Below are 15,494 nucleotides of genomic sequence, written 5' to 3' on the forward strand. Positions count from 1 at the left end.
GTGAAAGAACATACATTGGAATGAGTGCTGTTCAGCTATATAGTAAAAGAAAAATACAAAATTGTTGCACAGAGCCTGTTTTCCAATATTAGTTTAAATAATAACTACATTATGCCTGGCAATCTCCCAGAACCTTTAATATTGTGATTTTAGTGTATGGATTCACAAATTCTTTTTAAACTTTGTAGGTGACACAAAAACATCTAATCATAATCCAATTTCAAACACTTTATTTAGAAATATGATTAGTCCCTTATCATCTAAAGTGGGAGTTAATAAGATTTAAAGCAGAATTTAGATTTCTTCTGGAAACCAAACTATATCTTTATTTTAAATAAGAATCATTAATATCTAATTCAATTCGTAACATTTTAAAAGGACATTGAAAACTGTTGTAAGAATATTGTTTTATGTTTTCATTTAAAGAAATCCTTTAAATATTAGGGAAAAAATTAATTTTGAAGATTTAATATAATTCAACTAAAAAATAGATTCTTACATATTTGTCAAGGAATAGCTAGACCTAAGAAATCTTTTAGCTTAAGTTAAACAGTGATAGGTCTACTTAATCTTGCTTTGGGAAACTATTGTTAGTCAGTGTTGACATTTTGTAGGTTCTCTAAATTCATCCCTGCCTTTAAAATGATGAAATTTGCTTCATACAATGTAGGTAAAACCAAAGGAGGGACAGAGCAAACTTTTGGCAAATTAAAACAAAGACCAACTAATTCAGGTCACTGTTTGGGTTTTAAAAAATCCATCTCTTATCCATTCGTTCTGATATATTTACTTTAGATAAATTATCAGTTTCCATTATTTGATCTCACAATCAGTGCACAGCTAGAGAAAAATGGAAATTTTTAAAAAGATAAATTTAGATGTTAAAAAAAATCACCTTTGTTGATAAAAAGAAGATTCTGTTATACTATGGTAGGTTTTAAACACTACAGCTTTTCACATTTTCTAGCTTAAAGAAATAAAAACGTTTTTTTTTTTTATCTAAATCTTTATTAGAAGAAAAAAAACATTTAAAACGATGAGTAACAGCAAATTTCATTAAATATTAAACATTTTAGTTATCAAAGATATTTAGACAATATGTTCCTAATATTTCTGCACAGCAGAAGCACAATGATTATAGAGCTCAGACTGTCATGTGCTCATGTGAGTTTTTTTGGCATAAAAGAATATCTAAAGTCACATTCAAACAAATGTGATCATAGATAAGCTGACAGTAACTTACTGTTGATTCTCAAAGCTTTCACAAATTATCATATTTGATGGACATTCCCTTGGGGTAAATACTTTAACACTGAGTAACAAACTGAATTCATTTTCTTTCAAGTTAGTAGTACTAGTAAAATTATTTAAAATTTAATTACAAATTATGTTCTGTTTATATTAGCACAATAAAAGTTAACATTATAAATAAACTGATTATTTCATATCAAAAGTTAGAAAATGAAATAAAATACATAGAACACTCCTTGTTGATAATAATCATTTAAAACAGAGCTAATTCAGTACATGACAGCTATGAGCACCCTTTGCAGGGGTAGAGTTTCCCTTTGTAATTTTTCAAAGTGTCCCTTTCCAAAATGTATAAAACACTGAGAAATGTAGTCTTACACCTATTGTATTTTCAAAGATCTACTATAGAAAAGATTAGATTTTTAAACTTCTCACTTTTAGTGTAAAAAAAAAAATCAACAAGCATCCTTTCAGTTTTTTTTTCTTGCGTGTAGTACACATTTGTGAATGTCCACTAGGCGCAAGGGAAATTGTTTATGCTGCAAAACGTACTCTACATAGTCACTAGGATCTCAAACATACTGAAATGACAAGTGGTTTCCAGTCAGTGAGCTAAGAGGGAAACAAATGCAAGAAGACTTGTTTCAATCACTAAACATTGCAGGTTGTGTGTGTGTGTGTGTGTGTGTGTGTGTGTTTAAACGATGTTTGTAAACTTGCCCACAAAAGCTGGGTAATATTAAACAGCCAGTAAGGCACTTTGTCAGAGAGGACGAAGTAGTAAAGGCTGGATGGTTCGCAATTTGTTTAATAGGAAACATTCTATACTTAGAGCAAAATCTGGAGCAGGCAGTCCTTTTACCAATTTACTGTCAAACAGGAGTTGGGAAAACTTTAAAATTTTCTCTTTCAGTTTGTTTACCAATTTTCCCTGCAGAAGTCTTTTAGCTGCAATTTAAAAAATATATTAGGAGCTATCAATTCAAATAATGTATCATTTTTCAATCCAGTATTTAAAAGAATATGAACATATTCACTGGTGTTTTCAAAACATCCAAGCCACTCTATTTAAAAATGAATTACAAAACAGAAGATCTTAGTATAAAAATGTACCATGTTATTGACAATTCCCTTGCGACTTCAGATGGCTTCACATATTACAGTATAAGCTTTGGTATTAAACATGCAAATAAAAGCCAACAAGGTCATGAATACAGTTTTCCAACACAAAGCACTTATGAAGCTAGCGTTGTGCAGACACAGCAGATGAAGATTTGGTAACACACCGCTGCACGATGACCACAGTTTGCACTTCTAAGGCTTCTTAGTTTGCATACTTGGCTCGTTCAGAATCTTCAGGAGAGACTGACTCATGTAATAGGGCCTTTCAGTAGAACCATCGTTTCTTTCCATATCTTCCACTAGGAGGAAGAATGGCACAGAGTAAATATCAAAGCAAAACTGTACGAGAAGTAACGTCGCCATCTACTGCATACTTGCTTTACAGCAGTTTAAGATTTTTTTTTTTTAATAGCACAGTTTTGGCATCAACATTATTGTAAACATACCTATGAGAAAACAAGCAGCCCTTGTTATTATGTTAGTAAAATATTATCTCATTGTGTGTACCAGCTCATATTCTGTCAATATGCATGCTTCTCAGCTGCATGATTGAGGAAATAACTTTTACCTTCTTTTGGATAGCAAACTTAAAAAAGAAAAAAAAAATCCCCCAGGAATTTCTAAATTCACCTTCAAATTCCTGAAAAGTAGTATGTATTCAATTCACTTCCCAAATTACCATATGTGTCAAAATTTCTTTTGTTTTGCAATCAACAATTTATGTAGCATAGTTTTAAAAAATAAGATTTGTGAAATTTCAGTATATTTTAAACTGCATGTTTTGAAAAAAATGTTTTTTGCAGTTATGACTTTAATTGCTTTGTAAGATAACAGCTTCTATTTTTCCCCCTCAAAAACAATACTCATTTTTACTATCAATTATACAAAAAGTAACTAGTGGGGAATATTTTTTCTGACTAGAAATAAGCCCATATATAGTTAAAACTTCTACACTTAAAGGAAGAATCTCTAAGTAGTAAAGAAGTTATTTAAAAATATTGAACCAAACAGCATTCCTTTTCCTATGATTTGCACCAAGGGGTTATATCCTTAAAATATAGCCAGTTTTAGAATGTGCCTCCATTTAGGCAGTGAACACTTTTACTCTAGTGAATTTTTTGGTCTAATCAGCATATATAATGTTAAACATTTAATATATGGGCCCCATCTAGTCTAAGATTCTAAATGCAGAAGTTGTGACTATTAGAAGTCTCCAAATTAATCTTTGTCTTAATTTTCTAACTCCTGGAACAGCAAAGAATGTAAGGAGAAAATAAGCCAATCAGTTTCTCGCATGTTGATTTGTATTTTATTCAAGTGATTTTCCAAGTTTTATGTGTATCAGAATCAGCTAGAGAATTTTATAATAATTCACAAGCTGCCCTGCCCCCAAATACAACATCTCAGAATTTCTTAAGGAAGGGGCACAAGCATCTATATTTATAACAAGTTCTCAGAGCGATTCTGATGCATACAAAACAATTTTAATTGTTTTGTTTCATGATTATGTATCAACATTAGACTACTCCTAAAGGGGATTTATTTCCTATCACTTTTCAACACTTGAGAGGTAACTATTTACTATATCTCAGTTGTAACTTCTGTACTATTGACTAATAGTTATAACCATCCAGAAAGATAGATTATCACTCTTCTCTGAATTATGATTCAAGGAGAATGAGAGTGAAGAAGGCCCTTGGCCAAGATGTGAAGACAAGTGACACTTTTGACTATAATGCTCTCAAGAAAATAAGAACAAGATGGTGGCCGTTATAAAGACCACTGTTTTGAAAATCTTCCTTATTTAAGCTGTCACAGAGTTAGTCTACATCTAGGTTCCCATACTTCAGAATCATTAAAGAAATTAGTTTGTATATTAACTTGTGGCACAATGATACATTTCTGACTCTTTTTAATAAAAATTCATGGATCATATTTAGATCAAAATGTTAGATCAACACGTTCCTTTCTGTCAACACTTAAATAATTCTTATACACAAGTTTAGTGTAAAAGCCAAAACAATACTACTTGATTAAGTGTTCCTTTTGGGGTAACTTTTATACCGTTAGCCAAATCATACAAACGTGCACACAGAGATTGGGCAGGAAAAGTGCTTGAGTGTCTGATTTATGCTTTGCTCCACCATACAAAAGACTAAGGGGATGGTTGCCAGAAACCAACTTGTTGCTCTGGCCAGCAGGGGTGGAGTATAAAAATAACTTTCCTGCTAAGCTCGGAGGGAGATTTCCTAACCCACAGTATATACCCCTGTAAAGGTACCAGACAAGGTACCTATGGAGTGCTTAGGTAAATCTGAAGGTCTTACTCATCTATTCTCTTTCCCCAAAGTTGAACTCAAACTAAACCTTTTGTAGAATGAAGCCAAACAATGTCTTTAATCTAGAAAAACAGGTTTGCTTATAAAAACAGGTATGCTTATAAAAGATATAATCACTCTTCTGAAACAAATCCATTCCAGTTTTCTATATGGCAGAAATAGGGAAATAGGAATTTGTCTCTGTTTGGGTTAGAGACAAGAGGAATGCATTACATGGCCATTTCAGTTTTGTTCAGAATACTTTCACAGTGGCCAGAGGTTCATATTATTGGAAATGGTATTCCAGAACTCAGATTCAGCTTCACTATGAATATAATTACACTAAAACAAAGTGGGCTATGAAGGTTTCACAGTAATTTTTACCTAATAATGCTCTCTATGGAACTTGCATAACATTAACATCTCTATGTATATTATGGTCTTGATTCATGTACTGAAATATACTTCCTAGAGAAACATGAATACAAATTTAATCACAGTTTAGATAGCTGTCCACTAGCTTGAGCAGCTATATAGGCATAGTACCATATTTACGAATTTAGTACCATAAGCTGGTTAACTCTATCAATCTTTTTTATGGCTAATTGACGATACATTTATAGTGCTTTCAAAAATTGCCTGAATATCTTTTACAAACACATTTATAAAAAGAAAGGCTATCAAAGTGCTGCAATGGGAAACAGCACTCTGAGTTATAAAAGTATTGTTTAAAACACTTTCAGCTATAGGCTTTAAAAATATGTTTGACATTTACACCTTGCTCTTCAGCTGGGACCACAGTCTATAAAGTATCCTAGTTCACAGAGGCTACTGTCATCAAATGTCTGTCACCTCAAGTGGTACCAGGTTCTGGCTTTTCAGCAATAAGCATAGAAATTTCACATTACTCAAAAGCCTCATTTTTGAGTTACACATGATCTAATTTACAAAACTTCTATTTAAAAATGAATGTCACTGTTTGGAGCTTTTCTACTCTTTCTGCTTCTGGGAAACTAGTTGCATCTTGTTCAGAGTTCCGTGCAGGGTAGGGGCTAGGAAGTAGGGTTTTTCTGTGGATCCATCATTTCTTTCCAGATCTTCACCTGTATATGCAGCAGCCAAAGCAGGCAAAAGCAGCAAGCGGCAGCACAATTAAATATTTTTAGAAATTGGAGAGTCAAACAGGGAAAAATCAGAGAAATTAGTGTTAGAAAGTCAAAAATAAGACAAATTAGTACCATTAAGTTGCTGATGCTCAACAAAGAAATTTCAAATTCTGACAGGAAGTACTAAAACTTCCTAAATCCCCCCCAATGCTCAAAGAGGTTTATTTTGGTAGTGTAAAGTCTAATAAGATCTTTCATGTCCTTTCAAAAGTATTATCTCTCAGTGGTGACTGTTCATTTCAGAACGGTAAAATGTCACATCCTCGGAGATGAATCTGAACAAAAAGTGTATGATCCTGTGATAAATGTAGAACAATAATTCATTTTCAGAGTTCAAAGTCACTTTTAATGGTAGTCCACACCCTAATGTTACAGATGAAGAAACGGGAGGCCCGGCTATACGAAATGATTCTCCTGAAGTCAAAAGCTCTGAGGCAATCGGAATGAGGTGAGGATCCAGCCTCTTGTCACTTAGTTCAGTTCTTGTCCTACTTAACTATATAAGGCATCCTGTTTTAAATCCCTTCAGATTGCATTAGAAAACTAATGTTCTCTGACTTCACGTAATACATGAATTTAACTTCCTATTGTGCCTAGGCTAGTAATTAAATGATGGTGTGTTCACTAACACATATTGGGTGTTTCAGGGAAAGCATCAGAAGGATGCTGAGAAGCAAAGACAAGTCAGCGTGTAATTAGCTTTCCTAAAAGCTACATGCAATTTGCAGCAGATAATATCTATCAATAAACATACAAGTACAACTTAATTCTATGTTTTCACTGGTATAGTAAAAAAGATTTTGTTATTCATAGTCCTTATTATGACAAAGGATAAGAAATATATAAAATCATATAGGATAATTATGGATTTATGGAATAAATCTAAATTATTTTTCATCCTTTTGGGAATGGTTGGATGATTTAGATTTTTGCATTAGACTTCATAGTGACCTTCCTTACATACAAAATGAAAAGCTAAGGGGGGAATATGATGGACACTGAACATTTTTGTTCTTTCACCTTCATCATATTTCTATATGATAGATCATATATCTATATTGTTATTACCATTTGAGGCATTGTTAGGATGCCTAGTATGGATCACACTAATAATCATCTACAACTACTACTGTTTTCTCATACTGGGACCAGACTTCTCATTGCCTTGTAATGTAAAAAAGATGCCATGTTTCAGGGCACCTGGGTGGCTCAGTCAGATAAGCATCCGACTTTGGCTCAGGTCATGATCTCAGGGCTTGTGAGTTTGAGTCCCGTGTCGGGTTCTGTGCTGACAGCTCAGAGCCTGGAGCCTGCTTTAGGTTCTGTGTCTCCTTGTGAGCTATGCCCCAAAATAAATAAATAGTCAGTTTTATACAAGTGGATCACTCAATAATGCCTTCACAGAATGTTTTCTCTGCTTTTCTTAAGAGCAATGTGCCAGAGAAATGATCTCTCAGAAGGTACAGCTGTATGGCTAACAATTTGTTCTTTCATCCTCAGAGCCTACTTTCTCTAGCCTGAAAATGAAGGCCAGATCAAGCTCCTAAGGTGCTAGGTTCTCCAGGGATTTTAAGAGGAGATACTGATAGAAAACCTATCCATCCTGAGTTACACATGCCATCCAGAAGCACAGCAAAGTCAGTGATCAAAGCTCATAGGAAGTATTTTAACTCTAAGCATCAGAACTGATCTGTTTCCTGGACATACTCTTCTATGAATCCTATCTGTCTAGTATGAATTGGCTGTATGTGTCTTTGAAACCATTGCCAGCTTGGCTCTATCAGAATCTATAAAGGCTCTCTTCAAAGAATTCCTAAAGTCCAGTCTCAAAGCCCAGTCACATTCTCAGTTCTGTTAATAGAACACAACAGAATCCACTCATTATCATAAATTTGAAAACACTAAGAAATACTGAATTTGAAAGTACTAACACCATGCCATGAAGCCTGAGGTTCATTTCAGTGGCTGACCCTGCTGTGCTTTGCAAACTCCATTCTCTCAGATGTTAAGGTTTAAAGAGCATCTACTAAACAATGTCTCTTTTCAAATAAGCACTATTTGGTAGTTGCAGCCAGGTCATAGCAAATCCACAAGCCAGCTAAGGACATGGGTCTTAACCTTCTTATCTTTCAGTTACTCTCCAAAGGGGGGAAACACATATACTGAAAACTTACAGAAGCAGATGAAAATTGTATCAACACACATTGCATAGACGCTGAAGAACCCATGTGCAACTAGGTAAGATCCAATAATGACTGTCTGTAAATGAGTAAAGAAAATGAAGATGTTATTAACTCATCCAGAAGAACAATAATGCAGCTTTAAATGAAAGTCATGAAGAGAAACTTTGAAGTACCCTATGTTAGAAGATATTTCAATATAGAGACCAAGGAAATCTACCTGCCAGTTGTTTTACTCCTATCCCAAATGCCCACCAAAAATATCCCAATTTTTTTTTAAGGCAGTAAAGCATGGGAGTTAATGTAACACACTGCCTAGGTTTGAATCACATGTCAGGCTCTCAGTTAACAAGTTACTTAACCTCACTGTGCTTGCTGCCTCCCATAAAAAGTTATTGGTGGGCAAGGGAAGAATGTGAATAGCAATAATATTTATGACATATGGAGTTAATTATTATAGATACTGCAGGGTTCTGACATATGGAGTGAGTCAATTGTTATACATACTGCAGGGCTCCTCCCAGGTCCTCTCCAGCTGCTGCATCTATCCCCCAGTTAGGAATGTAGGCTGCTGATGACTAAGCAGGTTCCCTCATTAGGAATTGCCCTCACTGCAGGGACTGCCTCACCCAAGCTTATAGCCCCATCTAGGGGACGACCCCTGGGTAACAGCTGCCTGATGCAGCATGCAAATTCTTTTGTCAGAACTTCCTGTAATTATGTCTGAGGGCTCAGCTATAAATGCAGCATCGGTCAGCTTCTTCCTTTGCCCATGTCTGCCTCCTTACTTCCTTTTTCAAGGGTATCTCAGGAGAGCACTTCCTAATAAACCTTCCACATGCAATCCTCTCTCTCAGAGGTTGTTTCTAAGGAATACAATCTAAAGCAGAATAAGGCTTGGCACGAAGTAAGACCAATAATGTTAGCTGTCTTTATTTTTCTAATTCCTTTTTGTTTTTTCTTCTGTCATCTCTGATCAATCAGTCAGTGTTACCCAGTTGCTATGAATGAATTGTGACCTCTCAAAATGCATATGTTGAAATCTAATCCCCAATATGATGTTATCTCGAGGTGAGGTTTGAGGGAGGTAATTAGGTCATGAGGCTGGGCCTTAATCAGTGGGATTAGTGCCATTGTAAGAGGAGACAGGAGAGATGATGACCTCTCTCTCCACCATATTAGGATACAACGAGAAGGTGTCCCTTTGCAAACCAGGAAGAGAGCTCTCACCAGGAACTGAGTCTGTGGGCACTTTAATCTTGGGCTTCTTAGCCTTCAGAACTGTGAGGAATAAATTCTTGTTTAAGCCACCCAATCTATGATATTTTTGTTATAGAAGCCTGAAGTAAGACACCAGATCTTACCAGCAAAGGTACCCAGTAGTAATTTAAAGATGTTGGTCCTTCTATAATCGTTGGCAATCTTTGTGTGAAGAGTAAGAAGGCCAGCACACCTACATTGGAAAGGCAGAACATGTCTATTATGTACTTGCAAAGGAATAGTTTTTTGTAGTAAAGGAGTTTCTCCTAATACCTTCTAAAGTTATGTTTATTATTATTACTTACCTACACATCCAGTAACTAGAATTTTCCCCAGGATTAGTACAAAGTCTGTAACATTATCCATAACTGCAACTCTAAGAATCAGAAAAAAGAAAGTATAATTTTGTGTTTAAATTACATTTGTTACTTGAAATTTATTAAAGTAAATAATTCATGGGGTGCCTAGGTGGTTCAGTTGGTCGAGCGTCCGACTTCAGCTCAGGTCATGATCTTCCTGTTTCTGAGTTCGAGCCCCGCATCAGGCTCTATGCTGATAGCTCAAAGCCTGGAGCCTGTATTCGTATTCATTCTCTCTCTCTCTCTCTCTCTCTCTCTCAAAAATAAATAAACACTAAAAAAAATTTTAAGTATTTAAATTTTTTGAGCTCATTTTGATATGTCTTTGATGGAAATTCTATTTGGCATTTGTTCAGTGCAAGGAATGAAGACAGCCTCTGGGGATTAAGTTCTGACCTAATTTTGATGAAGTAAACAGAAGATGGCATTGTCAGGCACTATTGGTGTCAGCCTATTTTGAAGCCTAAGACACCCTGACTCCTGAGGATGTTTCATATCTTCCCTGGTTTTGCTATTCAGACTCTGTCAATTTTGGGAGAGGGAAATTGCCAGAAACATGATGTTCGTGTAGAGAATTTCTTGACTAGTGGGGATAATAAAACTGTATAAAATGCCAGTGGGTGTGAAGATATAGATGAATGAGGGAAGCAACAATTCTAAGATATAAAAAGAAATAGTATGAGAGAGTAGATTTAAATCTATCAAATTGAAAGATAATATTCATGTCTAAAAGACCACCATCACTTTAAATAACATGTGAAGTATATGATGCTCAAGGTTCACCAAATTGTCTTTTGCAAACTCAACCTGATTACTTACTTACTTTAAAACATTTCTCATCAGCAGATTGAAAGCCTCTCTTGCTGACTTGCAGAAGTTTTTGCCATATATTGCAATCTGAAGAAAACAGTTGATATTATTCTAGAGTCAGTAACATACCCTAACAAGACCAATAGACAACCCAGTGAGAGGAAAATGAATTCATTCTCTTGTCACCCAAACAGCTACTCTCATTCCTCTTTCCAGCATTTGGGTATGTGAGAGACATGGGAACTATGTGTTCTCAACTCTGCACAGCTGTCAGGGGCATTGACAATAAGGTGCACTTCAGATGCTATATGCTTGTAAACTCCATGGGAATTAGACCACACCAAACAGAAGCATGTCTTTTTCTCAAATATCAGGACATGGCTTCTGTCTTTGAAGTGTTTTGGCTAGGGTTTATTGTAAATGGGTTAAGTGTTGCAGCATTCAAATTAATAATTACTCTCAGGAAACCAATGCCTTTTGATACATTTGATTTACTCATTAGAAGATTCAATACAGTATTCTCACTGGAGGTAAATTAATGACAGTTTGAATCTTCATGACTATTTGGATCACTCCTGCAGACTCTGTGTCATGGTGATAACAAACCAGTATCATAAGGTTGTAGTTGCTAAATTTTAGAGGAATTATACTTTTGGTGCTCCTATTTTAAAAAATCTCTTCAGTAGCTTCCCTATTCCCATAGGAAATAAGTAACATATTCAGTTAGGCCCGGTCAATGCCCACACATTTCAACATAAGATTTCTTAAAAAGACCATTCTGTATGTGAATCCCAGGAAGGTATTTTTTCTTTTCCCTCAGAGTGATGCATAGACTAAGCTTTCTTCCCACTAAGCTATGTCAAAGACACACAAAATCTTTTCAATCTAGCACATTTTAAAATTTCTAAGGTAAATATTTTCCCTCTTTAAAAAGATATTAACAGTAATATGAAGTACAGTTAACATACTACTCAACTAGGAAAGCATGGCCCTGAATCATGCATTGGATTCACAAATCCTTATATCATCATGGTGGTAAATTCAACTGCATGATGTAAAAAGTGTTAGAGATGGGAAATGTAGACATGGGGTTGGGGTTTGCAAAGAAGAAACTTAGTAAATAAAAAGTAATCTACTTACCATAATATAGGCATTTCTGTTCAAAAACTTTACCACTGTTTCCAAACACCAGAAACAGCATTTCAGGCAGCATTGTAGAAATTTAGAAATGTTGTTCTGGGCCTCTATGAAAATGAGATATTCAAATTGATGAATTATTTGTGACTAAACTCTAGGAATCAAAAACACAAAAGCTTTAAAAACAGGCTTTTGATTTTTTTCAATTGTGGTAAAATATACATAAATTTACCATTTTAACCATTTTAAGTGTATTAATTCAATTGTGTAAAATACTGTACAGTTCAGTTCAATCCAGCAAGTGCATTCACAGTGTTGTACCACCATTATCACTATCCATTTCCAGAACTTTTCATCTCAAATAGAGACTCTGTGCCTATTAAACAATCACTTCATTCTCCCCTTTTCCCAGCTCCTGGTAACCTCTATTGTATTTTGTATGAATTTGCCTCTTCTAGATACCTCATGTAAGTGAAATGATACAATATTTATCTTTTTGTGTCTTGCTTATTTCACTTAACAAAGTTTTTAATGTTTATCATTTCATTCCTTTTTAGAGCCTAACAACATTCCATTGCAGGTATATATCACATTTTGTTTATCCTTTTATCTGTTAATGGAAATTTGGGTTTTTCTACCTTTTGGCTACTGTGAAACTTGTGTGCAAGTCTCTGTTTCAATTCCTGTTTTCAATTCTTTTGAGTATATAGCTGTAGAAGTGAAATTGCTGGATCATATGGCAATTCTATCTTTAGCTTTCTGAAGAATCACCATAATGTTCTCCACAATGGCTATACCATTTTACATTTCCATCAGCAATATACTAAGGTTCCTAGTTTATCTTCATCCTACAAATATTTGTTATTTTCATTTTTTAAAATAGTAGCCATTCTAATGGATGTGAAGTGGTACCTCATTACAGTTTTGATTTGCATTTCCCTAATGAATAATACTGAGCATCTTTCCATGTGCTTATTCGTGATTTGTGTATCTTCTTTGGAGCAATGTATATGCAAATCCTTTGCAGAAGGGACCAAGATGGTGACATAGGAGGTTCCTGAACTTCCCTCCTCCTTCAGATGCACTTAAAGTACAGCTACATGTGGAACAATGTCTTCTGAGAAAAAAACTGAGACTAACTGAATGACTCCTACCCCATCAGGAAACTAAGAAAATGACCATAGTGAAACGGGTAGGAAAGGTTTAGACAAACTTCCTGTAAAGCCAATTTCTGGCACAGAACCATACTATAAGGAAGATACCCCCCAATATCAGGCTCTTCCTGAGGAGTGGAAGGTTTGGACAGCACATATAGGATTCCAACTTTTAAGGTAACCACACAAAGCACAGGCTGCCAAAACTCTTAGCTCTGAAAGCCAGTGGGGTTTATAACCACAAGTCCCACAGCACTATGCAACACAAATAGGCAGTTCTGTACAAGCACATATGGTAGCGCTCATTGTGGTTGGACAGTTGAATTCATCCAATTAGAGAAGCAAAAAGAGAAAAGAATGGATAGAGTGATGGATGTATTGGACACCACCAAACAGACCAATATGGAGGTGCCAGGAGGAGGAGAGAAAGAAAGGGGCAGAAAGTTTATTTAAAGAAATAATGGTGGAAAACTTCTCTAATCTGGAAAAACAAACAGACATCCAGATCCAGAAAGCCTAAAGAATACCAAAAAAGATGAATCTAAAGAGACCTACACTGAAACACACAAAATTAAATTTTCAAAAGTTGAAAGGTAGTTAAAAGCAGTGGTAGAAAAGTGACTTTTACCTCCTTCCGTAAGACTATCAGATTTTTCAGCAGAATACTTATAGGCCAGAAAAAAAGTGATGAAAGAAAAAAAAACTGCCAAGGAAGAAACTCAATGTGGCAAAATTGTCATTCAGAATGAAGGACAGATAAAGTTTTCCTCACAAAAGCTGAAAGAGTACATCACCACTAGAGCAGCCTTACAAGGAATGTAAAAGGGAGTTCTTTAGGCTGAAACAAAAGGATGCTAATTGATAGCTGAAAATATGTGAAAGTATAAAACTCACTGATAAAAGGTAAATAGTTAAATTCAGAACACTCTAAAATTGTAATGGTGGCAGGTAAATCACAACTCTAGTATAAAGATTAACATACTGGGGCGCCTGGGTGGCTCAGTCGGTTAAGCGTCCGACTTCAGCTCAGGTCACGATCTCACGGTCCGTGAGTTCGAGCCCCGCATCGGGCTCTGGGCTGATGGCTCAGAGCCTGGAGCCTGCTTCCGATTCTGTGTCTCCCTCTCTCTCTGCCCCTCCCCCGTTCATGCTCTTTCTCTCTCTGTCTCAAAAATAAATAAACGTTAAAAAAAAAAAAAAACATTTAAAGATTAACATACAAAATATTAAAGATAACTACAACTACAATACAAAATATAAAAATATGTAAATTGTGTCACCAAAAACACCGTAGCATAAAATGTGGGGAAAGTGTAAAAATGTAGAGTGTTTGTACATATTCAAAATTAAGTCATCAGCTTAAAATAGATTGATAGAACTATAAGACATTTGACATAAAATATACAGCCAGAAAATAACAAAATAGCAATACAAAGTCCATAACTATCAATAATGTAAATGAACTAAATTCTCCAATCAAAAGAGTGAATGGATTAAAAAAAAAAAAAACTCAACTAAAAGCTACCTACAAGAGTCTCAGTTCACCTTTAAAAACACAGGTTTTGAAATGAAAGTGAGGGATTGGGAAAATATTTTTCATGCAAAAAGAAACCAAACTAAAGTGGGAATAGGTTTACTTATATCACACAAAATAGACATTAAGCCAAAAACTGTAACATGAAGGCCATTATACAGTGATAAAGGAGTGTGTTCATCAAAAGAATATAAAAATTATATTTATGTACCCATCATTGGAGTACCCATCATTTATAAATGCAAAAATCCTCAACAAAATATTAGCAAACTGTATTCAGTAGTATATTAAAAGGATAATACACCAAGATCAAGTGGATTTATCCAAGGGATATAAGGATGGTTCAATACATGCAAATCAATAAATGTGATGTACCACATTAACAAAATGAAGGATAAAAATCATCATCATCTCAGTAGATGCAGAAAATTAATTTGACAAAATTCAACCTCCTTTCATCATAAAAACTCACAATAAATTGGTTATATACGTCCTCAACATAATAAAAGCCATATATGACAAGCCTACAGCTAACATCATAATCAATGGTAAAAAGCTGAAAGCCTTTGCTCTAAAATCAGGAACAAAACAAGGATGTCCATTCTTGCCATTTTTATTCAACATAGTAATGGAAATCCTAGTCAGAGCAATTAGGCAATAAAACAAGTAAAAGGCATTAAAATTGGAAAAGTTGAAATAAAATTGTCTTTGCAGATAATACAATAGTATTTATACAAAACCCTATAGTCCAGCAAACAAATACTATTAGAACTAATAAATGAATTCAATGAAATATAGGAAACAAAGCCAATATTCAAAATTCAGCTGCATTTCTATATACTAACAACCAACTATTGGAAAGAGAAATTAAGAAAACAATCCCATTTAAAACTGCACCAAAACCAAGAAAATACCTAGAAACAAAATTAACTAAGGTGAGGAATTACTTGTGTATTGAAAACCATAAGCCATTGATGAAATAAAGATACAAATAAATGAAAATATTCCATAGTCATGAGTTGGAAAAATTAATATTAAATGTACATAATATCCAATACAATCTACAAAAATCAATGTAATTCCTATCAAAATTCCAATGGAATTTCTCACACAAATGGAAAAAACAATCCTAAAATTTGTTTGGAACCACAAAAGACTGAATAGCCGAAACAATTAAGAAAGAAAAACAAAGCTGAAGGCATT

The 15,494-nt window shown here is 34.7% G+C and overlaps 1 protein-coding gene across 8 annotated transcripts in view; it reads right to left on the minus strand.

Annotated features, from left to right (window-relative positions):
- Window positions 1-2,345: 2,345 nt before the first annotated feature.
- Window positions 2,346-15,494, minus strand: part of SLC44A5 (solute carrier family 44 member 5) — a 385,583-nt gene continuing 372,434 nt past the window's right edge. For 7 of the 8 annotated variants that reach the window (XM_086717313.1, XM_086717310.1, XM_086717315.1 and 4 more), the window contains 6 exons: window positions 11,607-11,710; window positions 10,480-10,553; window positions 9,603-9,673; window positions 9,402-9,490; window positions 8,032-8,116; window positions 2,555-5,794 (listed from right to left, as the gene is read on the minus strand). In XM_086717313.1, the coding sequence (XP_086573439.1) occupies window positions 5,682-5,794; window positions 8,032-8,116; window positions 9,402-9,490; window positions 9,603-9,673; window positions 10,480-10,553; window positions 11,607-11,710 (536 nt within the window). In that variant the 3' untranslated portion in view covers window positions 2,555-5,681. Of the gene's footprint in view, window positions 5,795-8,031; window positions 8,117-9,401; window positions 9,491-9,602; window positions 9,674-10,479; window positions 10,554-11,606; window positions 11,711-15,494 lie in introns of all 8 variants that reach the window. The other variant, XM_086717311.1, reaches the window with a different exon arrangement.

The sequence above is a fragment of the Puma concolor genome, chromosome C1 (genome assembly GCF_028749965.1).
Source record: "Puma concolor isolate L17-30 chromosome C1, mPumCon1.1.hap2, whole genome shotgun sequence".
NCBI lineage: Eukaryota > Metazoa > Chordata > Mammalia > Carnivora > Felidae > Puma > Puma concolor.